A 26,086-nucleotide genomic window follows, 5' to 3' on the forward strand; every position below is an offset into this window, starting at 1 on the left:
AGCCCTATCATCCAGCTCCTACCACTTCAGTGTTCACAGATCTGGATGGACTGGATCCATGAGAGAAATATGGCAGAAACTCCACTGAGCTTATTGGAAAGCTAGGGGGAGCCATCACGATAATACTGACGTCTATCTGTTCCTTTCAGATATTGTTCTTGTAGCTATGGTTACACACAATGTACTGTACATTTGGAAGGTATTCAGACCCCTTGACTTTTTCCACATTTTGTTACATTGCAGCCTTCTTCTAAAATGGATTACATTTGAGAAACTCACCAAATACAGGTGTGCCAAGCTTGTAGGGTCATACCCATGAATACTTAAACAAATGTTTTAACTAGGCAAGTCAGTTAAGAACAAATTCTTATTTACAATGATGGCCTACCAGGCAGAACAACAGATTCGGGGATTTGATCCAGCAACCCTTTGGTTACTGGCCCAACTACTAGGCTACCTGCCACCCTGACTTGCTGCTGTAATCGCTACCAAAGGTTCTTCAACAAAGTACTGAGTAAAGGGTTTGAATACTTATGTAAATGTGATATTTCAGTTTTGTATTTTTAATACATTTTCAAAAATTTCAAAAGAACAGCTTTGCTTTGTCATTATGGGGTATTATGTGCAGATTGATGAGGGGATTATTATTTTTTCAATCCATTTTAGAATAAGGCTGTAACGTAACAAAATGTGGAAAAATTAAGGGTTCTGAATAATTTCCGAATGCACTGTATTACCCGGAAACAAGTATATGATTTTGAAATTAAAGGGTATCTAGGCAAATAATGTTTCCATACTATTACCACTATTCTGTATGCTGTAAGTGCTATTATCCTTTTTTATGTAACTAAACCAAGTGTGTGATGAGAGAGTTAACATTTTTAAGACAGACACTTCACATATTCAAAAGAAATACTTTTATTATATTCTTTAAAGCACATGTAAAGTATCCCAACATACAAGAATATACATTGAGCTGAGTAACTTGTTTACTCTTTGACTGACAATATACCTATTGTACATTTTGTCTTACAGGGAATAGAGAGGAAAAAAAGTTTCTGTTTTTTTTAAGGTTTTCTTTAAAAAAATAGATCACTTATTTTACAAGACAAAAATGTGATGACATAACAGGAGGAAAAGAAAAATATCAAAGACCAACAGAAATAACACTCACAACAAAAGCAACATTAAATCCCAAGAATAACATGTTCTAAAAATATGTATATTTTTTAGATTGTGTCTTGTAAAATTCAGATTGTGTTATAATATTGAGAAAGGGGAAAGGTCTCTGACACTGTGTGAGTAACATTCACAAACAAAGATTACGTACACAGTGATCAAGGTTATGGGTCTTGTCTTAGCTGCAAGGTGAGAGGAAAACACTGCTAGTAGAAGACACTGCTAGTAGAGACTGACAGAACATAGCTAGCTCCCTGAGTGGCTACAAGTCACTTTTAGCCCTTTGTGGAGTGAGTTCATAGAACCTTATTCTCAGTATTCTGTTGTGGAACTTTACAGTTCAATAAGAACAAGTAGAATCAGGATATGTTGTCTGTCCATGCTCCTCAAAGGGTTAAGAGATGCCCTGTCTGACTCATAAACCTTATACAAATTATGTCTAACTCAGGGGGGTAGCTGGTAGCTCGGGCCATCCTTAGATTTGTGCTCGCCCAGTGGGATAGTGGATAGGAACGATCTTTGACATTTGGTGAGGAGTAGATGACACGGAAACAGCAATGTACAACAATAATACAGTTGATCCAACCAGCAAAGAGAGTTTACACACAGACAATTTAACTGTAACCCAAAGACAAGGCATTAGTGAATGGGAGACTATTCCTATTGGCTGGATGTTGGTGGTTAAGGACTCTCACAGAGGAGCTGTTCTCCTCAAGTCTCTTTGTTATTCAGAGTTCATAAAGTGTCCTCGTCTCTTCTTATGTTCTGTCTTCTGCTGTTTCTTTCACCCAGCGTGGTCTCATGAGGCAAGAGTCCGTTTCATTGACAATGTTGGGCTATTCTACTAGAGACCCTCCTTTGCCTTCGTGTGATTGGGCTGCCTACCTTGGCAGTGTTCACTATGCAAAGAGTGTTCAGCCTCCCGAATGGTCAAATGACATACATTGCGTAACCCCATTGGGTTGCTATGGGGGTGGGTGTTGCCATGGAAACCTGACTCTCTCTCTCAAGGGAAGTAGGTGAGCGACTGAGGTTTCTCATTGCATTTTTTAAGTCTACAAAGGGCAGCACCAAACACTGTCAGAACAAGTGCCTACGTCTGAGTGTGTGACCATCCTGTGAGTTTGCTATAAACCTGTAGGCAGACGATCAATAAAGAATAATTGACCAATAAGGCCATGACCAAGTAGTGTGGCATGTCATACATGTTTATATCCTCATTTGTAACAGAGAAATAACTGAATGATAATCTTGGTCTCTTGGGGCTGGTGAGTACATACATGTCCAACATACATGCAGTCTACATATGTGTACCACTGATAACTGTGTCTTTGGGACTATAAATTAAAGAACCCTGGGTCTGTTGAGTAGAACCATAGCATTACAATGATTCTAATTCAACCAGTCAAACTGTCCCAGAGTGTTAATACGTACATTCGGTGTGTGGTTCTGGCTGGTACATTGGTGGTTGTCAGTGAGGTACATTCATGACGGGGTTGGGGAGCATCGATGTCCTAATGTTAAATGATCTATGTTCACACTGTAGAATATGCATATTGCCCATTAGTTTGTCCAAAGTGCTACAGTACAAAAGGACCCTGAAGGTGAAGTCTGTAGTGTAAGGTGCATGGCCTGCTAGGATAGTGGAGGAATAACGCCACAGCATGCTGGGAAACTGAGTATTTTAAGTCCTGGATTGTCTAGTTAACTGCTGGTTATTTCTGAGTTCAATATTTATATCCCTCGCTCAATCTCCCCTTTCGCTTTCATATCTCCACACTTTTCTTAACCTGCCTCTAACACATTCACTCCATATTTCTCTCTAGGAGCTGTTTGTAGAGTCGGGTAGAGAGATCTCACTCCCGAACACTTCCCGATAGAGTGGTGGGAAGCTGCATGCGGTCTCGGGGTGAACCAGACGGAAGAACTCCAGCTTGTTGACGTGGAGATTACAGATGGACTTCATCATCAGCAGCTTGGACACCATCTACAGGAGAAGAGGACACCGGGATAAGTCAGGAAAATACACTCAATATTTATGGACATGGTGGGATGGAAGAAATCCAGAGAACACATGAAACGTGTATGGACTTAAGCTAAGTTGCATGGGATAGATCCGGCTTACAACACTAGACTGTTTAACTGTTTGTCTTAGTTTGATTTAAAGAATGTCTACAGCAGCGTTTCCCAGCTCCAGTCCTCCAGAACCCCCAACAGTACACATTTTAGTTGCAGCCCTGGACAAACACCTGATTCAACTTGTCGAGGGCTCGATGATTAGTTGACAAGTTGAATCAGGTGTGCTTGAACGGCTCTACAACAAAAATGTGCACTGTTGGGGTTACTGGAGGACTGGAGTTGGGGAACCACTGGTTTACTCTACAGCACAAGGCCTTAAGGCCCCATAAAATATGCTTATGCAGCTGTTTGGAATATTTTGTAGAGGACCGTATCATAAAGTTCTTGGAGAGGAGACGTCTGCTACACCAGTGATTCCCATATGGTGGATGTCAGCCAATGACAACTGGGTCATGGCTAGAAGCTGTGGGCTGTGTTCTGTCATCGTGCCGTGTGCTGTGTATTCCCGCTCATGGCTAGAAGAGATCTAGTTTTTATCAAACTAACCTCAAAAGTAGAAATTTGGGGCATTTTGGCTAACCCTAACCATTTTCCTAAACTTAACCCAATTCTCTTAACCTGCTAAATTTGTTCTCCAAACCTGCAACAAAAAGTCAAATCTGACGTTAATTTGACAAAATCTGGATCCCTTCTACCTGGTCTAGTTTGTCGTCGGCGGCCCCGCTCATGTGCAGACTGTGTTGCAGAGCCAGGAAGAGCTTCTCCTGCAGCTTCCGGACCTTCTGGCTGTCGGTCAGCCATGGTCGCTCTGGGGACAGAAGGACTGCGGCGCTGAACAGAGCCATCTCCTCATCGGTCAGCTGCAGGCGGCAGAGACCTTTAGCCAGGTCAAACACGGCACTGACCAGGTCATCGCAACCTGCAGAGAAAAATCACAATATTAGATATGCACACATGTTCCACTGAATTGTATTTGGAGTAGTTAACAGTATCAGCTCTATACATTCTAAATACTGTATCAGACAAGGGGCAGGCTAACCTATCTGAGACGCTTACCGAGGGCTTTGAAGAGCTGGGCGGAAGCAAACTTGCCATCAAAGAACATGGTGTTGGTGTTAGCGTTAAACGCTCTGCACATCCTGATCAACAGCACCTCCAGACAGCCTGCAAAGGCAACCATCGAGAGCCACAGAAATGGAGAAAGAGAAGTGAGTGGAAGGGGGGATACCGAGAGCACAGAAGATGTTACAACATGCAGAAGAAAAAACACCCAACGGAAAGTTAAACATTTCGGATTGGAGGATCGCAGATGTAAATCATTTGAACAATTTGAAAGTCAGCAGGGCAATACGGATTATCAAGAACTTATCAAAAGGGGATTTCAAACATTAATTGAGTTATCGTCAAATCAACGTGTGTGTGTGCAGATATAATGGTTGTTGAATGGTATAAATATGTTTCAGAGACGGTTTAGTTAAATGGATGTTTCAGAGACGGTTTAGTGAAATGGTCGGAGCAGTGATGTGTGGTTTGTAAAAAACAAAAAGAGCACAAAGGTTGGAAAAAAGAAGGACAAGATAAAGGACTTCTGCCATTTCTTCACTCATTACAGGAATGTGCTTCAATGTTATAGGGTTTGATCCATGTTTGTTTGTATATGTGTGTGTAAGAAAGAGCGTTCACATAACAATCAGTGTGTGCATGTCCTAAAGTGGTTTGAGCGGTACGTGTAATCTGGATGTGTGCATGTATAAAGGTACGAACCTGCTTTGAGCAGAATGATCTGGTCGTTCTGACACAGGTCCATGAAGCCAGTGATGCGTTTGGCAAACTCCACCACGTACTGGATGGCATTGGTGATGTGGTGGGCACACTGCTGCCACATAAACTCTTCAGACTGGGAGAAATAGAGAAATTATAATTTAATACAACAATAATGCAAGACATTAGTGAGCAGCAGTGTGTGTGTGTGTGTGTGTCTTCACCTTGCACTGGAAGTTGCGGGTCTCCTCAGGTGAGTAATGAATCCCACTGTTTGTCAGCCTCTTCAGGTCGTCAGAACTGTACTGACTCGTCTCCAAGTGGGACTTGACCACACTCTGGGTGATACGCTCTGAAACAGAAAAACACTCTGGGTGATACGCTCTGAAACAGAAACGCACTCTGGGTGATACGCCCTGAAACAAAACACAGGACCATATGAATACAAGACCACTACAGATAACATGTTTACTTGATATTGGGAAATTTTGATGGTGATGTTAGTTATAGTAATAGATTTCGTACCTATATCCATAAGAATGCAGTCATCAGCCAGTGGCTCCAGCAGCGCGGCTTGTGTGTGCCACAACATCTGGTACTCATGTTTGATTCCATTGGCGTCGGTGACATCCAGCAGATTCTGCTGCGGCGAGTTCTGATTGGACGAATTGTTAGAGGATGATGACGATGAAGAGTTTGAGGTGTTCCCGGTGCTTCCTCCGTGGCCTCCCAGCAGCTCAAGGCTGCAGTACTTGTGGGCCTCCTCCGGGGTCAAGGGCAGGTCAAACAGGTCGGGGATGTCATCCAGGTCACTCAGGGTGGAGCTGGAGCCGCCGCTGCTGTAGGAGTGACTGAGCTCCCTGTGCCTGTCCCCCTCACTGTCTCCCCCTGCCACATCTTCCCCGGTCAGGGACAAACCCTGGTTCAGACACCCCTGGTTCACAACCTCCTGGTTCAGAACCTCCTGGTTCTTCTGGTGCTTCTGAACCTCAGAGTACAGGCTGTCTCGCTGCTTCTTAGACATACGGCCAAACTTCACCGCTGGAGGGAGACAAGAGAAGAATCAGAATGTAAGTATCTATATACAGTGCATTCGGAAAGTATTCAGACCCCTTCACTTTTCCCACATTTTGTTACATTACAGCCTTATTTATTTTTTTCCCTTAGCAATCTACACGCAATACTCCATAATGACAAAGCAAAAACTGGTTTTTAAACATTTTTGCTAAATATCACATTTACATAAGTATTCAGACCCTTTACTCAGTACTTTGTTGAAGCACCTTTGGCAGAGATTACAGACACACGTCTTCTTGGATATGATGCTACAAGCTTGGCACACCTGTATTTTGGGAGTTTCTCCCATTCATCTCTGCAGATCCTCTCAAGCGCTGTCAGGTTGGATGGGGAGCGTCGCTGCACAGCTATTTTCAGGTCTCTTCAGAGATGTTCAATCGGGTTCAAGTCCGGGCTCTGGCTGGGCCACTCAAGAACATTCAGATACTTGTCTCGAAGCCACTTCTGCATTGACTTGGCTGTGTACTTAGGGTTGTTGTCCTGTTGGAAGGTTAACCTTTGCCCCAGTCTGATGTCCTGAGTGCACTGGAGCAGGTTTTCATCAAGGATCTCTGTACTTTCCTCTGTTCATCTTTGCCTCGACCCTGACTAGTCTCCCAGTTCCTGCTGATGAAAAACATCTCCACAGCATGATGCTGCCACCACCATGCTTCAGCGTAGGGATGGTATCGGCCAGGTGATGAGCGTGCCTGGATTCCTCAAGACGTGGCGCTTGGCATTCAGGCCAAAGAGTTCAATCTTGGTTTCATCAGACCAGAGAATCTTGTTTCTCATGGTCTGAGAGCCCTTTAGGTGCCTTTTGGCAAATTCCAAGTGGGCTGTCATGTGCCTTTTACTGAGGAGTGGCTTCCGTCTGGCCACTATACCATAAAGGCCTGATTGGTGAAGTGCTGCAGAGATGGTTGTCCTTCTGGAAGGTTCTCCCATCTCCACAGAGGAACTCTGGAGCTCTGTCAGAGTGACCATCAGGTTCTTGGTCACCTGCCTGACCAAGGCCCTTCTCCCCTGATTTCTCAGTTTGGCCAGCTCTAAGAAGAGTCTTGGTTGTTACAAACTTCTTCCATTTAAGAATGCTGGAGGCCACTATGTTCTTGAAGACCTTGAATGCTGTAGACATTTGTTGGTACCCTTCCCCAGATCTGTGCCTCGACACGATCCTGTCTCGGCGCTCTACGGACAATTCCCTTGACCTCATGGCTTGGTTTTCGCTCTGACATGCACTGTCAACTGTGGGACCTTATATAGACAGGTGTGTACCTTTTCAAATCATGTCTAATCAATTGAATTTACCACAGGTGGACTCCAATCAAGTTGTCGAAACATCTCAAAGATAATCAAGGGAAACAGAATGCACCTGAGCTAAATTTCGAGTCTCATAGCAAAGGGTCTGAATAAAAAATTCAAAAAACCTGTTATCGCTTTGTCATTATGGATTATTGTGTGTAGATTGAAGAGGACATTTTATTTTTATTTAATCCATTTTAGAGTAAGGCTGTAACGTAACAAAATGTGGGAAAAGTCAAATGCACTGTATATACAGTAAATCTGTGTGGAAACAAGTGTTGACTACTTGTCATGAGTTTTCTTCTGGGCTCCACGCACGTCTGTGTGTGTGACTCACCGTCCCGGCTCATGCCCAAAGCCAGACACTTCTGCAGTCTGCAGTGTTGGCAGCGATTGCGGTTGGTTCGGTCAATAAGACAGTTTCTCTGGCGGGAACACGAGTACATGGCATTGTTCTGCTGGCTGCGGCGGAAGAATCCCTACACAAAGGAACACAAAGGATGAGTCAAATGATTACATAATGTATAGAATTCCAGTATCATAAACCTAGATGTTACAAAATGGAATAATTATTTCATTGATCACAACTAAGGATATTTTCAATTGCAGCTTGTCTTTGTTTCATATTGTTAAAGAACACATGAAGAAGGTAAATAAGAAACCCAACTACTACTACTACTAGCTCACCTTGCAACCTTCGCAGGTAATGACCCCATAGTGGATACCTGAGGATTTGTCCCCACATATCTTGCAGGGTATTATTTCTATTTGAGCTGTAGAGAGAGAGAGAGGGGGGGGGGGGGGGGGGGGGGTATATTACAAAAGCTGTGAAGCTCAACCCATCAAGTGAGTTATTAAACCTGTATTAAAAACAAATGAGAATCCATAAAAATATTACTGCCCTGCCAAGTCAACAGCTAGTAGATCTCAAAATAAGGATATGGGTTGGGACTAATATGGCCACACACAAACAACTCTCACTATTGAGTAACACCCCGGCTGAGGCCAATCTCTCTTGGGGCACGGCCAAGAGCTCAGATCATGACCAGATTTCATTGCATAATGTGTTGCAACGTTCACACATACATTATATAAACACACTGCAGGGCTAGCACTGGAAGATTCTGATACGACGGAGGGAGGACTATTTTAATATGTCTCATTTAGAAAACCTTTTGCGTTATCTTTCTCACCTTCTCTATTTTATTTTTTAAGCACTTTAAAATGCATCCCCTGTAAGAAATGTGCTCTATAAATACAGTTTGATTGATTGAATATTGGCATTTGCAACAGGTTTACAGGTTTCCACCTGGCATGTGGCAATGATCAACATCTTGTGAAGTGAGAGGCAGGCTGTCAGGTTGGCTCTGCCCTGCATGCTCTGAGTGTCATAGCAGCAGACCGAAAGGTATTCAAATGGACAAATATTGACTTTAATCATGCCTTATCTATGTGCCATATTTCATACTAACACAGATTGCCCCAGCACAGAGAATAATACAAGTAAACATAGTATGCAATAAAAAAGAGTGGGGAAATTATTTGATTGAAGTGACTTTGAAACTAAACCTGGCCGTGTGTCTCTCATGCTGTCGGTCTGTCGACCCAGTGAGGTGAAAGACAGAAATAGACAGAGTCATGTGTCAGAAACCCAGTCCCCTCACACACTATCTTTCCCTCTCACATACAAGGGGCCCATATAAGGGCCTAAAATGGAGGGCAGTCGTATGTGAAGAAAAACATGTTTTAGTTTAAACAGACGGAGCCGGTTGGCTATTTTACTTCACAGCAGCCATAGTACTACACAGAAACAGAAACAACCAACCCATTCATGTGATACGCTATCGCTGCTCAATCTGCCAGTCTCTTTAATGTTTGTGCCAAAGACAGAGATAACGAATCTGTGTAATTTATGAAGTATGGGATATGTAGTCCCGCAAGGGAGCTATAGTCCTTTGAGAGACAGACATATGGAAACTAATTTACCTCTCAGAGATTTAATGCATTGTTGTTGTGGCATTACATGTTGGAAAACGTCACTTTAAATTTGTTTGTTTTTCCCACTCTCTCTATGAAAAAAAGGGGAAAAGTCTGCTGTTCTCTCCTCTAAGTAATGACGAAAATATACAGAGCAACTGGGCCAGCTGCATGTAGGGCTGGGCGATATATTTAATGAATTAGAATGTATGTTTTTGCGCGATATTCCAAATACCTGTATTGCAAGAATCCAGGTTTTAAAACACAATTATCTACGTTATTGTCATAGACTGTTCTCTCTGCTACCGCACGGCAAGCGGTACAGGAGTGCCAAGTCTAGGTCCAAAAGGCTTCTTAACAGCTTCTACCCCCAAGCCATAAGACTCCTGAACAGCTCATCAAATGGCCACCCGGGTTATTTGCATTGTATCACCCCCCCCCCCCCCCCCCCCCATTTTTACACTGCTGCTACTCTCTGTTTATTATGCCTAGTTACTTTACCTCTACCCACATGTACATATTACCGCAATTACCTCGACTAACCTGTGCCTCCGCACATTGACTCTGTACCGGTACCCCCTGTATATAGCCTCCGCACATTGACTCTGTACCGGTACCCCCTGTATATAGCCTCCACATTGACTCTGTACTGGTACCACCTGTATATAGCCTCCGCACATTGACTCTGTACCGGTACCCCCTGTATATAGCCTCTACATTGACTCTGTACCGGTACCCCCTGTATATAGCCTCCGCACATTGACTCTGTACCGGTACCCCCTGTATATAGCCTCTACATTGACTCTGTACTGGTACCACCTGTATATAGCCTCCGCACATTGACTCTGTACCGGTACCCCCTGTATATAGCCTCTACATTGACTCTGTACCGGTACCCCCTGTATATAGCCTCCGCACATTGACTCTGTACCGGTACCCCCTGTATATAGCCTCCGCACATTGACTCTGTACCGGTACCCCCTGTATATAGCCTCCGCACATTGACTCTGTACCGGTACCCCCTGTATATAGCCTCCGCACATTGACTCTGTACCGGTACCCCCTGTATATAGCCTCCGCAAATTGACTCTGTACCGGTACCCCCTGTATATAGCCTCCGCACATTGACTCTGTACCGGTACCACCTGTATATAGCCTCCGCACATTGACTCTGTACCGGTACCCCCTGTATATAGCCTCCGCACATTGACTCTGTACCGGTACCCCCTGTATATAGCCTCCGCACATTGACTCTGTACCGGTACCCCCTGTATATAGCCTCCGCAAATTGACTCTGTACCGGTACCCCCTGTATATAGCCTCCGCACATTGACTCTGTACCGGTACCCCCTGTATATAGCCTCCACATTGACTCTGTACTGGTACCACCTGTATATAGCCTCCGCACATTGACTCTGTACCGGTACCCCCTGTATATAGCCTCTACATTGACTCTGTACCGGTACCCCCTGTATATAGCCTCCGCACATTGACTCTGTACCGGTACCCCCTGTATATAGCCTCTACATTGACTCTGTACTGGTACCACCTGTATATAGCCTCCGCACATTGACTCTGTACCGGTACCCCCTGTATATAGCCTCTACATTGACTCTGTACCGGTACCCCCTGTATATAGCCTCCGCACATTGACTCTGTACCGGTACCCCCTGTATATAGCCTCCGCACATTGACTCTGTACCGGTACCCCCTGTATATAGCCTCCGCACATTGACTCTGTACCGGTACCCCCTGTATATAGCCTCCGCACATTGACTCTGTACCGGTACCCCCTGTATATAGCCTCCGCAAATTGACTCTGTACCGGTACCCCCTGTATATAGCCTCCGCAAATTGACTCTGTACCGGTACCCCCTGTATATAGCCTCCGCACATTGACTCTGTACCGGTACCACCTGTATATAGCCTCCGCACATTGACTCTGTACCGGTACCCCCTGTATATAGCCTCCGCACATTGACTCTGTACCGGTACCCCCTGTATATAGCCTCCGCAAATTGACTCTGTACCGGTACCCCCTGTATATTGTCTCACAACTGTTATGTCATTTTTGCTTTTTAATTCATTAATTTAAATGTTTTCTTTTTTCTTTATTTTTTTTACTTCAGTTTATTTTAGTAAATACTTCCTTAACACTTATTTTTGTTAAAACTGCATTGTTGGTTAAGGGCTTGTAAGTAAGCATTTCACTGTAAGGTCTACACCGGTTGTATTCTGTGCATGTGACAAATACAATTTGATTTGGTTTGAATTGGCATTCTGAGAAATAAGGTAGGGCACTTGATTTCAACATCTGAACAAAGTGGACAGGCTAGCATGCTACTCAAACAGTTGGAGACAGGCAGAAAGAGTGTGTTCATAACAATTAAAATGCCTAGGTAGCTAGTTCTGCCAAGTTAGCTAGCAAATAAATCCAATTTGACTGAACTTTAAATATAAAGATTAGCTGGCTACTCACTAGCACATGGGCTTGTGTTTGAGAAATTATTCATGACACCTGTGTTAATTTTCTATAATGCCTGCTACAAGAAGTTAGTCATTATTAGTGAATGTGCATAATGCACGGTTCTGGTTAAATTTGTAACAAAAATGGCATTATCATAGACTGACTTTAAAGCCAGATCAACGATTATTGCAAAAAAAAGCATGTTAAACTATGTTGATAAAATAATAGCATTATTAGTGGGTCTTATGGTTGTGAAAGGTTTATAATTTAGCCTATGTATAATTTCACAAGTCCTGTATTCATTAGATTATTGCTGACTGTTTGAAATGCAGTGTATTTTACCTTTAATTGTACAACAAAGCTTATTTGGAGAAAACATTAAACAATATATAATAATATAATAATAATATATATATATATATATATAGTGAATCGTCCGTAAATTTGAGGGGAAAAAACAACATGATTTTTAGGCCATATCGCCCAGCCCTAGCTGCAGGCATGTATTGGAAAAGTATCTCCTGCCTTCTGCCCTCGCCCTCTCTTTTCTCTCCAATCCTCCGCTCGGTTATATAACTCTTGTCTGCGAGCATTTCACAAACACACTCGCTCAGTTATATAACTCTTGTCTGCTAGCATTTCATAAACATACTCATTCGGGGAGGTCACTCTAGCTACCGCCCCGCCTCCTCTCTGCCGCTGCAGCTCCCATTGGCTGGGGGGCGGGCAGGGCCTGTCGGGGGTTGGTTGTGTGGGATATCGGTCAGACGCGGTAGCCTGTCATGCAATTCTGTCCTACTGACACACTTTCTCACCGAGGGGAGGGTAGGCAGGGGCTAGTCAGGCGCTTTCACACTGTGTGAATAGGGCTCTCTACCCCAGGTTTTAAGGTGGAACTCAACTAGACTGAGCCTCCGAAATGCACAGCTCAAAGCACAGCTGTCTACTTAATATTCAGCAAATAAATAAATAAATAATGATACAATAAAAATCTTAATTCTAAACAGTTGTTTGAAAGTGCTCAAATGAAAATGATTCTTATTACTGTAGTTACCACTGATATTCTTCAGCTCGATAAGCGTGAGTGAGAGGGAAGACTTGATAAACACTACGTAATGGATGAAATGAAAGACAACCGAAGGACACATCCATAAAGCCACTAGGTACTGTACTGTAGCTGGCTTGGTGCCAGTAGGACTATGAACTATCAGCTGTATGGCAGTATCATATCTGCTATCTAATCTGACTACTCTCTCTGAAATTGAGCTTCTGCTTCAACTAATTAGGTTCTTGTCCCCAGTTTAAGGCAAGTCAGAAGATCAGAATAACACAGACCTCCATTTGTAACAGTTCTGCCATAACAAATATTAGCATATGTATTCAGACTCTTCTGCTTTGCTAAAGCGAGAGATACAATAAGAGAGACATCTGAAGCCTTATCTACAGAACTGCATCTTGTTTTAAAGCATGACATGTTCTGCAAAATAATTAATAATCCATTTTGCATTATAAAGCACTGAGAAATGCTGTGGTAACCACTACAAGATCAAATCAAATTTATTTGTCACATGCACCGAATATGTAGACCTTACTGTGAAATGCTTACTTCCAAGCCCTTAACCAACAACGCGGTTCAAGAAAGAGTTAAGAAAATATTTACCAAATAAACTAAAGTAAACAATTATAAAAAGTAATACAATAAAATAACAATAACAAGGCTATATACAGGGGGTACCGGTACCGAGTCAATGTGCAGGGGTACAGGTTAGTCGAGGTAATTTGTACATGTAGGTAGGGGTAAAGTGACTATGCATAGATAATAAACAGCGAGTAGCAGCAGAGTAAAAACAAATGGGGGGTGGGTGTCAATGTAAATAGTCCGGGTGGCCATTTGATTAATTGGTCAGCAGTCTTATGGCCTTTTGGTCCGAGACTTTTCGCTCCGGTACCGCTTGCTGTGCGGTTGCAGAGAGAACAGTCTATGACTTGGGTGACTGGAGTCTTTGTGAATATGTTGGGCCTTCCTCTGACACCGCCTAGTATATAGGTCCTGGATGGCAGGAAGCTTGGCCCCAGTGATGTACTGGGCCGTACACACTACCCTCCATAGCGTGTTACGGTCAAATGCCGAGCAGTTGTCATACCAGGCGGTGATGCAACCGGTCAGGATGCTCTCGATGGTGCAGCTGTAGAACTTTTATAGGATCTGGGGACTCATGCCAAATCTTTTCAGTCTCCTGAGAGGGATAAGGTGTTGTCGTGCCCTCTTCACGACTGTCTTGGTGTGTTTTTACCATTATAGTTCGTTGGTGATGTGGACACCAAGGAACTTGAAACTCTCGACCCGCTCCACTACAGCCCCGTCGATGTTAATGGGGGCCTGTTCGGCCCACCTTTTCCTGTACTCCACGATCAGCTCCTTTGTCTTGATCACATTGAGGGAGAGGTTGTTGTCTTGGCACCACACTTCCAGGTCTCTGATGTCCTCCCTATAGGCTTTCTCATCGTTGTCGGTAATCAGGCCTACCGCTGTTGTGTCGTCAGCTAACTTAATGGTGTTGTTGGAGTCGTACTTGGCCACGCAGTCGTGTGTGAACAGGGAGTACAGGAGGGGACTAAGCACCTCACCCCTGAGGGGCCCCAGTGTTGAGGATCAGCATGGCAGACGTGTGGTTGCCTACCCTTACCACCTGGGGCCGACCCGTCAGGAAGTCCAGGATCCAGTTGCAGAGGGAGGTGTTTAGTCCCAGGGTCCTTAGATTAGTGATTAGCTTTGTGGGCACTATGGTGTTGAACGCAGAGCTGGAGGACTGGTGAGAGTTGGGTGTCGTCAGGGGCCGACAGACTGGGGACATCATCACTCAGCTTTGGCTGCCAGATCAATTCCCTTTCACCGGTGACCGATCCTCCTGACCGACCCAGCCAGCCACATTTCACTTCGTTTTTCATAGTAACACGCAAGTGCACACACAGAGACATAGAGCGAGGGAGATAATACAATCTATGTCGACCAAAGGTCTACTTTGAGAAGATGACGTTCTAATTGACTCTTAACACTCACACATTTAACTTAGGCTTATGAGTACAATACACACAGGCAACACACAGGCAACACACAGGCAACACACAGGCAACAGTGCGCTCAATAAACCTTTTCAACTCCAGTAACAAACTTGAACCACTTTTGTGCTTTTACTTATTTTTTTTACAGTTCTGGGCAGGGCATGTTACAGTAAATGTTATGTAATGCCTGTGAAAAGCTTTGATCCGAGGGAAGTGGAACTCTATTACAAATGAATCATTCAACATTAGGGTGTGTCCCAATTGTCTGAAGTGGCTTCCTTCCTTTTCTCCTCTCCATTTCCCTCAACCAACACTGATGGGAAAGAACTGGACTTGTGAAAGCCAACTCCCAGTAGGTATTCATATTGCTTGCATATTTCCTGTGTTTTCAAATCAGTGCAGGAGGCCATAGAAAACAGAGATGGTGTTGCCTTCTAGGCCACCCCTCTGTAGGCTAACCAAACAGTATCACATTACATGAAACATAATGAGCAGTTATTGCTGCATACAAGGCCCCTCTAGTCAAGTCCCTAGGAGGTTGTTGCCTGTTGTGTCACACAAGGTGAAGGACAGTGTAACAGATCATTTCCTAATGGAGGTCAGTTTACCACTCACTCTCCACTCACAAAACAAATGATTATTTGCACTTTGGCTGTGCAATAAGTATTTAAATCAACTCTGATCTGACATGGAATGCAAATATTACCAAGTAGTACTAAAATCCATTAGAGGGGGATTACTGCACAGGTGTGAAGCTGTGTGAAGCTGTGCTGGTGATAGATTGTTAATGACATGTAAAAGAGTGAAAAACTAGTCACTGTAATCACAAAAAGAGGAATAACAACACACAATAAAAATATTAACAATAAAAAAAAGGTGCAAAATAAATACTTTGCCAAAATGATTCCATAGACAAACAAAAGGTTAAAAAAAAACTATACAAACAAAAAACAAAAGGAATTCTCTTTAGGTCTCAGCAAACGAGAGACTTCTTAAAATTGTATTTTCAGTCCAGTGAGCCAAAGAACTGGGGTTGTTTACATTTCGATATCCTGCCAGCCAGTGGAACTACCCTCTATAGGCCCAGAAAATCTCCCTTCTCCCCCCCCCTCTACAAACAGATTAGGAACAGAGTACCCTCACTATGCCAAAAGCCCCCAATCCAAACAAACACTAAATACTATAATTCATAAAAGTAAATATATATTTTATATGCTACAATAGCAATATATGTCTATCAGTTACTATGTTGTTACATTGTTGAGACAGCCGCAGACTGTAATTGTAACATGTCTTGGTATGCCTTTTGATTGCAGTAACATTGTTGCAATTTTAGAGGCAGCATCTTGAGAAGACAATCAGCAACAAAAGTAGCAACAGCTGAACATTGCCGCAAATCAGAACTTTTTAATCACAATCTTTCTGTTTATGAATTTTTTTCAATCATGTCAACTATTTTGGCTGTCTCTCTCTCTCTCTGCCTCCCTCCCTCTCGCTCTCCGTCCCTCCTTCTTTCCCTCCCTCTCTCCCTCCCCTCCCCCCACACCCGAGCTACCCAGTGACACGGTCCTACCGGACAAGCTAAATACCTCGGAGCCAAGAAACACTGAACCATGCGTAAGAGCATCAGCTGTTCTGGAAGACTGTGTGATCACGCTCTCCCTAGCCGCTGTGAGTAAGACCTTTAAACAGGTTAACATTCACAAGGCCGCAGAGCCAGACAGATTACCAGGATGCATACTCAGAGCATACACTGACCAGCCGACAAGTGTCTTCACTGACATTTTCAACCTCTCCCTAACCCAGTCTGTAATGCCAACATGTTTCAAGCAAACCACCATAGTCCCTGTGCCCAAGAACGCCAATGTAACCTGTCTAAATGACTATCACCCTGTAGCACTCACATATGTAGCCAAGAAATGCTTTAAAAGGATAGTCATGGCTCACATCAACACCATCATCCCAGACACCCTGGACCCACTTGAATTCGTATACCGCCCCAATAGATCCACAGATGATGTGGACAAAAGGAACACCTACGTGAGAATGCTGTCCATTGACTGCATCTCAGCATTCAACACCATGGTGCACTCCAAGCTCATCACTAAGCTACGGGCCCTGGGACTGAACACCTCCCTCTGCAACTGGATCCTTGACTTCCCAGGTGGTGAGGGTAGGCAACAACACATCCGTCACACTGACCCTTAAAACAGTGGCCCCTCAGGGGTGTGCGTTTAGTCCACTCCTGTACTCCCTGTTCACCCACAACTCCAACACTATCATAAATTTTGCCAACGACATGACGGTGGTAGGCCTGATCTGATTTGGGGCGGCAGGTAGCCTAGTGGTTAGAGCATTGGGCCAGTTGCTAGATCGAATCCCCGAGCTGACAAGGTAAAAATCTTTCGTTCTGCCCCTGAACAAGGCAGTTAACCCACTGTTCCTAGGCCATCATTGTAAATAAGTTATTTGTTCTTAACTGACTTGCCTAGTTAAATAAAGTTTAATACAAAAAATGTAAAAAATCACTGATGACAATGAGACAGCCAATAGGGAGGAGGGCAATATGGTCTATGGGTGATTCACGATATATACAGTATCAGTCAAAAGTTCGGACACACCTACTCATTCCAGGTTTTTCATAATTTTTACTATTTTCTACATTGTACAATAATAGTGAAGACATCAAAACTATGAAATAACACATACGGAATCATGTAGTAACCAAAAAAGTGTTAAACAAATCAAAATATACTTTATATTTCAGATTCTTCAAAGTAGCCACCCTTTGCCTTGATGACAGCTTTGCAAGTGGTACCGATGCACCAAGTCTAGAACCAACAGGACCCTGAACAGCTTCTGCCCCAAGCCATAAGACTGCTAGTTAGTTAAATAGTTAACCAAATAGCTACCTGGACTATCTCCATTGACCCTTTTTGCAATAAAGTTTTTAACTCATCACATACGCTGCTGCTGCCGCCGTTTACTATCTGTCACTTTATTCCTAGTTATATAAATGGTACCCCTTGTGTATAGCCAAGTTATCGTTACTCATTGTGTATCTATTATTACGTGTTTCACTTTTCTATTATTATTTCTCTTTTTGCATTTTTGGGAAGGGCCCCTATGCAAGCATTTCATTGTTAGTCCACACCTGTTGTTTACAAAGCACGTGAAGAATAAAATTACATTGAACTTACTCTACCAGTTGTATGTGCGGCTTGTCCTTCAGCTGCTCAAAATTTGAGACAAAATATCGACAGAAAAGTATTGTTAACCTGACTTTTTAGAGCTGGTAGGTATTTGGTTGGTTAGGCACTAAGGTAAAGTTAGTTTTTTATTGGGTATTCAGTTTTCTCTTGTTAAAAGCTATTGAATCAAGCATTCTATGATAATGGTATATTCTGTGTCATGTTTTGTCTTTGATCATTATGTCTTGTCCCTGTGCTTCCCTCTGCTGGTCTTATTAGGTTCTTTCCCTCTTTCTATCCCTCTCTCTCCCCCTCCCTCTCTCGCTCTCTCGCTCTCTCTCTCTATCGTTCCGTTCCTGCTCCCAGCTGTTTCTCATTCTCCTAACGACCTCATTTACTCTTTCACACCTGTCCCCTATTTTGCCCTCTGATTAGAGTCCCTATTTCTTCCTCTGTTTTCCGCTTCTGTCCTTGTCGGATTCTTGTTTGATGTTTGCTGTTCTGTGTCCTTGTTCCGCCCTGTCGTGTTTTTGCCTTCTTCGGATGCTGCGTGTGAGCAGGTGTCTATGTCAGCTACGGCCTGTGCCTTCCTGAAGCGACCTGCAGTCTGTGGTCGCGTCTCCAGTCGTTCCTCTCTACCGACGAGAGGATTTCAGTTTCCTGTTTTGGATTTACCTTTGATAATATCCAGGAGAATCATTGTTTGTTTAATACTGGAATAAAGACTCTGTTTCTATTACGTCGCTTTTGGGTCCTCATTCACCAGCATAACAGAAGAATCCGACCATGATGGACCCAGCGACTATGGATTCTCTCAACACTGCCGTCGAGTTCCAGGGAGCAATGCTCGGCAGACACGAGCAGGAATTGTTTGCTGCTCGTCATGCCGTTGAGACCCTGGCCGCTCAGGTCTCCGATCTCTCTGGACAGTTTCAGAGTCTTCGTCTCGTGCCACCAGCTACTTCCTGGTCTTCCGAGTCTCCGGAACCTAGGGTTAATAACCCACCATGTTACTCTGGGCAGCCCACTGAGTGTCGCTCCTTTCTCACCCAGTGTGATATTGTGTTCTCTCTCCAGCCCAACACGTACTCAAGAGAGAGAGCTCGGATCGCTTACGTCATATCACTCCTTACTGGTCGGGCTCGGGAGTGGGGCACAGCTATCTGGGAGGCAAGGGCTGAGTGTTCTAACGATTATCAGAACTTTAAAGAGGAGATGATACGGGTTTTTGATCGTTCAGTTTTTGGGAAGGAGGCTTCCAGGGCCCTGGCTTCCCTATGTCAAGGTGATCGATCCATAACGGATTACTCTATAGAGTTTCGCACTCTTGCTGCCTCCAGTGACTGGAACGAGCCGGCGTTGCTCGCTCGTTTTCTGGAGGGACTTCACGCTGAGGTTAAGGATGAGATTCTCTCCCGGGAGGTTCCTTCCAGCGTGGACTCTTTGATTGCACTCGCCATCCGCATAGAACGACGGATAGATCTTCGTCACCGAGCTCGTGGAAGAGAGCTCGCGTTAACGGTGCTTCCCCTCTCCGCATCTCAACCATCTCCTCCCACCGGCTCAGATACTGAGCCCATGCAGCTGGGAGGTATTCGCATCTCGACTAAGGAGAGGGAACGGAGAATCACCAACCGCCTTTGCCTCTATTGCGGTTCTGCTGGACATTTTGTCATGTCATGTCCAGTAAAAGCCAGAGCTCATCAGTAAGCGGAGGGCTACTGGTGAGCGCTACTACTCAAGTCTCTCCATCAAGATCCTGTACTACCTTGTCGGTCCATCTACGCTGGACCGGTTCGGCTGCTTCCTGCAGTGCTTTGATAGACTCTGGGGCTGAGGGTTGTTTTATGGACGAAGCATGGGCTCGGAAACATGACATTCCTCTCAGACAGTTAGGGAAGCCCACGCCCATGTTCGCCTTAGATGGTAGTCTTCTCCCCAGTATCAGATGTGAGACACTACCTTTAACCCTCACAGTATCTGGTAACCACAGTGAGACCATTTCCTTTTTGATTTTTCGTTCACCTTTTACACCTGTTGTTTTGGGTCATCCCTGGCTAGTATGTCATAATCCTTCTATTAATTGGTCTAGTAATTCTATCCTATCCTGGAACGTTTCTTGTCATGTGAAGTGTTTAATGTCTGCTATCCCTCCTGTTTCTTCTGTCCCCTCTACTCAGGAGGAACCTGGTGATTTGACAGGAGTGCCGGAGGAATATCATGATCTACGCACGGTCTTCAGTCGGTCCAGAGCCAACTCTCTTCCTCCTCACCGGTCGTATGATTGTTGTATTGATCTCCTTCCGGGGACCACTCCCCCTCGGGGTAGACTATACTCTCTGTCGGCTCCCGAACGTAAGGCTCTCGAGGATTATCTGTCTGTTTCTCTCGACGCCGGTACCGTGGTGCCTTCTTCCTCTCCCGCCGGTGCGGGGTTTTTCTTTGTTAAGAAGAAGGACGGTACTCTGCGCCCCTGCGTGGATTATCGAGGGTTGAATGACATAACGGTTAAGAATCGTTATCCGCTTCCCCTTATGTCGTCAGCCTTCGAGATTCTGCAGGGAGCCAGGTGCTTTACTAAGTTGGACCTTCGTAACGCTTACCATCTCGTACGCATCAGAGAGGGGGACGAGTGGAAAACGGCGTTTAACACTCCGTTAGGGCATTTTGAATACCGGGTTCTGCCGTTCGGTCTCGCTAATGCTCCAGCTGTCTTTCAGGCATTAGTTAATGATGTACTGAGAGACATGCTGAACATCTTTGTTTTCGTTTACCTTGACGATATCCTGATTTTTTCACCGTCACTCGAGATTCATGTTCAGCACGTTCGACGTGTACTCCAGCGCCTTTTAGAGAATTGTCTCTACGTGAAGGCTGAGAAGTGCGCCTTTCATGTCTCCTCTGTCACATTTCTCGGTTCTGTTATTTCCGCTGAAGGCATTCAGATGGATCCCGCTAAGGTCCAGGCTGTCAGCGATTGGCCCGTTCCTAAGTCACGTGTCGAGTTGCAGCGCTTTCTCGGTTTCGCTAATTTCTATCGGCGTTTCATTCGTAATTTCGGTCAAGTGGCTGCCCCTCTCACTGCTCTGACTTCTGTCAAGACTTGCTTTAAGTGGTCCGGTTCCGCCCAGGGAGCTTTTGATCTCCTCAAGAAGCGTTTTACATCCGCCCCTATCCTTGTTACTCCTGACGTCACTAAACAATTCATTGTAGAGGTTGACGCTTCAGAGGTGGGCGTGGGAGCCATTCTGTCCCAGCGCTTCCATTCTGACGATAAGGTCCATCCTTGCGCTTACTTTTCTCATCGCCTGTCGCCATCGGAACGCAACTATGATGTGGGTAACCGCGAACTGCTCGCCATCCGCTTAGCCATAGGCGAATGGCGACAGTGGTTGGAGGGGGCGACCGTCCCTTTTGTCGTTTGGACTGACCATAAGAACCTTGAGTACATCCGTTCTGCCAAACGACTTAATGCACGTCAAGCTCGTTGGGCGTTGTTTTTCGCTCGTTTCGAGTTCGTGATTTCCTATCGCCCGGGAAATAAGAACACCAAGCCTGATGCCTTATCTCGTCTCTTTAGTTCTTCTGTGGCTTCTACCGACCCCGAGGGGATTCTCCCTGAAGGGCGTGTTGTCGGGTTGACTGTCTGGGGAATTGAGAGACAGGTAAAGCAAGCACTCACTCACACTGCGTCGCCGCGCGCTTGTCCTAGTAACCTTCTGTTCGTTCCTGTCTCTACTCGTCTGGCTGTTCTTCAGTGGGCTCATTCTGCCAAGTTAGCTGGCCACCCCGGCGTTCGGGGTACGCTTGCTTCTATTCGCCAGCGGTTTTGGTGGCCTACTCAGGAGCGGGACACGCGCCGTTTCGTGGCTGCTTGTTCGGACTGCGCGCAGACTAAGTCAGGTAACTCTCCTCCTGCCGGTCGTCTCAGACCGCTTCCCATTCCTTCTCGACCATGGTCTCACATCGCCTTAGACTTTATTACCGGTCTGCCTTCGTCTGCGGGGAAGACAGTGATTCTTACGGTTATCGATAGGTTCTCTAAGGCGGCACATTTCATTCCCCTCGCTAAGCTTCCTTCCGCTAAGGAGACGGCACAAATCATCATTGAGAATGTGTTCAGAATTCATGGCCTCCCGTTAGACGCCGTTTCAGACAGAGGCCCGCAATTCACGTCACAGTTTTGGAGGGAGTTCTGTCGTTTGATTGGTGCTTCCGTCAGTCTCTCTTCCGGGTTTCATCCCCAGTCTAACGGTCAAGCAGAAAGGGCCAATCAGTCGATTGGTCGCATATTACGCAGCCTTTCGTTTCGAAACCCTGCGTCTTGGGCAGAACAGCTCCCCTGGGCTGAGTACGCTCACAACTCGCTTCCTTCGTCTGCTACCGGGCTATCTCCGTTTCAGAGTAGTCTTGGGTACCAGCCTCCTCTGTTCTCGTCTCAGCTCGCCGAGTCCAGCGTTCCCTCCGCTCAGGCTTTTGTCCAACGTTGTGAGCGCACCTGGAGGAGGGTCAGGTCTGCACTTTGCCGTTACAGGGCGCAGACTGTGAGAGCCGCCAATAAACGTAGGATTAAGAGTCCTAGGTATTGTCGCGGTCAGAGAGTGTGGCTTTCCACTCGTAACCTTCCCCTTACGACAGCTTCTCGCAAGTTGACTCCGCGGTTCATTGGTCCGTTCCGTGTCTCTCAGGTCGTTAATCCTGTCGCTGTGCGACTGCTTCTTCCGCGACATCTTCGTCGCGTCCACCCTGTCTTCCATGTCTCCTGTGTCAAGCCTTTTCTTCGCGCCCCCGTTCGTCTTCCCTCCCCCCCCCCCGTCCTTGTCGAGGGCGCACCTATTTACAGGGTACGGAGGATCATGGACATGCGTTCTCGGGGACGTGGTCACCAGTACTTAGTGGATTGGGAGGGTTACGGTCCTGAGGAGAGGAGTTGGGTTCCATCTCGGGACGTGCTGGACCGTTCGTTGATTGATGATTTCCTTCGTTGCCGCCAGGGTTCCTCCTCGAGTGCGCCAGGAGGCGCTCGGTGAGTGGGGGGGTACTGTCATGTTTTGTCTTTGATCATTATGTCTTGTCCCTGTGCTTCCCTCTGCTGGTCTTATTAGGTTCTTTCCCTCTTTCTATCCCTCTCTCTCCCCCTCCCTCCCTCTCTCGCTCTCTCGCTCTCTCTCTCTATCGTTCCGTTCCTGCTCCCAGCTGTTTCTCATTCTCCTAACGACCTCATTTACTCTTTCACACCTGTCCCCTATTTTGCCCTCTGATTAGAGTCCCTATTTCTTCCTCTGTTTTCCGCTTCTGTCCTTGTCGGATTCTTGTTTGATGTTTGCTGTTCTGTGTCCTTGTTCCGCCCTGTCGTGTTTTTGCCTTCTTCGGATGCTGCGTGTGAGCAGGTGTCTATGTCAGCTACGGCCTGTGCCTTCCTGAAGCGACCTGCAGTCTGTGGTCGCGTCTCCAGTCGTTCCTCTCTACCGACGAGAGGATTTCAGTTTCCTGTTTTGGATTTACCTTTGATAATATCCAGGAGAATCATTGTTTGTTTAATACTGGAATAAAGACTCTGTTTCTATTATGTCGCTTTTGGGTCCTCATTCACCAGCATAACATTCTGAATCAGGGGGAGGATGGAGAACATTTTTTGTTGGTGTAAAAAAAAAAAAATCTTCAATCTTCAAAAAAAAGTAACATTTAAAAAAAACAATCTATCCTTCCCTGATTCAGAATATTCCATTTTCACTGTCATGGGATGCTTGGTTCATTTGCTATTGATGAAAGAAAACCAAATATCCCCCAAAAAGTCAAGTAAACAATACTTTCCTGTGGATATTTTGTCTCAAATTTCGAGCAGCTGAAAGACAGCCCGCACAGACAACAGGTAGAGTTTATTTACCTTTATTTCAACAGAGAAGTCATATTGAGACTAAAGTCTCTTTGTGCAGGGTTCATTTGTAAATCTGCTTCCTGTTGAATAGTGAGGTAAGCTTTGTTTCTGTAAAAGAAAAAAAAGCCCAATTTAAATCTTAGCTTCTTAACAAGCTCATTCATATGTTTTAAATGTTAAATCATCGTCAATCCAAATACCAAGGTATTTGTATGCAGGGCCGGTTCGATTATATAACTATCCAATGAGTGAAATTGTAATCAATTTGAGACAATTTTATGAGAATTTGAAAACAACATGTATTTAGTTTTGCCCGTATTAAGCATGAGATGTAAGTTCAAATGTAATTTTATTCAACATTCAGGCTTGTAAGGAACATTTTAAACGATTTTGCACAAACATGTTTCAGGCTGTATACCAATAAATTGTGTATAACAGCCTAACTAACCAGACTTTACAACCCTTTACAACATTGTTCACTCATTTAACTTAAACATTATTTTATTATGAATAAAATATATATATTATAAGCATTTTCACTAGTTACAGAAAACTCTCCAGCCTACAGCCAAGGAATTCCTATAATATTCCGAGGCAGTGGCGCACCTGGCAAGAGAAACCAGATAATCCAGGCAGGCTAAAGCAGAAGGAGCGATTAAGGTGATAGCCTACGCACTTGAAAAGGAAAGCAGTTGCACTTTTAGCTAAAGTAATTTACATTTCAATAGCTTTCGATACATTGTTTCTCGGCAAAATGAACATAGGATATATGAGACATTGAAAAGTCTACAAAGTATGGTCATTTGAATATGAATGATAATAATTCATTTACCTCTCATGTTGAATATTTATCGTTTCTGGATCAATGAATTTGACTTCATGTGGGTTGTAACTGAATACAAATATCTGTAAAACTGTTGAAAGACCAGCATTTGCTGGCACGCAAAAAAAACTTATTTAGCCTAATGAACTAGAAACGACTTTTTCAGAAAATAAGGCAAAAATCAGCGAGGAGAGTCTTGCGACAGTTAATTAAATGCAAAGAAATTCGACAGTTCAAGTTGCATGTTTTCCTGTTTGTCTCGATGCACTATTTCGGTAACTTCTTGACAGAATACTCCCACGGTGGTTTAGCTTGGTTTGCAAGGTTCCAAGGTTCTTGCAAGGTTCTCAGTCTACCCTGCTAACCTACTTCTCGAAGCGTGGACGAACTCACTCCCGAGGTCCCCTCGTAGTTCTCGTGGCCGCGCGCACGCGGGATCGAGTTTTAAGGAGGATTGGAGATGGGAACTGTTCAGAATGGAGCGAACATAACGATGTATCTATGACCCACTGTAAACAACAACAACAATTAACACTTTAACTCTCATTTAGTCATGTGGGTTTTAAAAACAGTTTTTTTGCCCTCGTTTTTCATAAATCAGCATTTGTTTTTGCAAGGCACGGACGACACAGTATGTAGGCTAACCAGTTTGTTCTGCACTTGTATCACATGTTGTGTTACGGTAAAATGGGCAGCGTTATGATAAGAAAAACATTATGTTGTGATGATTCCTTCTGATTCGGTGCCGTTCACAGTGTTAGAGCTGAGTGTGGGTTGTGCTATGTGATGCAAGGTTCTGGCAGCTTAGTTATGAAACAGGGAGAAGGCAGATACATCAAAGTAGGTTAGAGGAGCAACACTGGAGTGCGTGGAGCCTGCAGCCACACAACCCTCAGCCCTATCTATACCTGTGTCTTTCTCTCATCCTTTTCCCACTCTCTCTATATGTGACTCTCTCCTCCACTCTCTCTGTTTTCCCTACACCCACAGTTAGTTCATTTCCACCTCCCCTCTATTTCCTTCCTCCAGCTTCATCCCTTTATTTCCTTCCTCTATGTATCCCTTCTGTGTTTAAAAAAATGATTGTTTCATGTTTATTTAATATCTCTGATCTTCTTTTCTATGCAACTCTTGTCCTTATCTCCTCTTTCTGTCTTCTATCTCCTTTAGATGTTTCATTTCAGTTACTGATATTACATCATGTGTATTGTTCCAACTTTTATAGCATAATCATACATCTCTCTTTCACTTCACCCATCTGTATCTTTCATTTGTTTCTCTCTATCCTCCAGCTCTCATTCTCTCTC

General features: G+C 44.5%; 1 protein-coding gene across 1 annotated transcript; it reads right to left on the reverse strand.

The window, feature by feature from the left end:
* Positions 1-941: 941 nt before the first annotated feature.
* LOC120056031 (nuclear receptor ROR-beta-like) lies at positions 942-25,155 on the reverse strand. Its single transcript, XM_039004166.1, has 9 exons — positions 24,789-25,155; positions 8,068-8,153; positions 7,718-7,859; positions 5,545-6,060; positions 5,244-5,371; positions 5,023-5,155; positions 4,315-4,422; positions 3,954-4,177; positions 942-3,166 (listed from the first exon to the last, which is right to left on the reverse strand). The coding sequence occupies exons 1-9, from the start codon at positions 24,793-24,795 to the stop codon at positions 3,002-3,004; spliced, it is 1,509 nt and encodes a 502-aa protein (XP_038860094.1). The 5' UTR covers positions 24,796-25,155; the 3' UTR covers positions 942-3,001.
* Positions 25,156-26,086: the final 931 nt, after the last annotated feature.

The sequence above is a fragment of the Salvelinus namaycush genome, chromosome 11 (genome assembly GCF_016432855.1).
Source record: "Salvelinus namaycush isolate Seneca chromosome 11, SaNama_1.0, whole genome shotgun sequence".
Classification (NCBI taxonomy): Eukaryota; Metazoa; Chordata; class Actinopteri; order Salmoniformes; family Salmonidae; genus Salvelinus; species Salvelinus namaycush.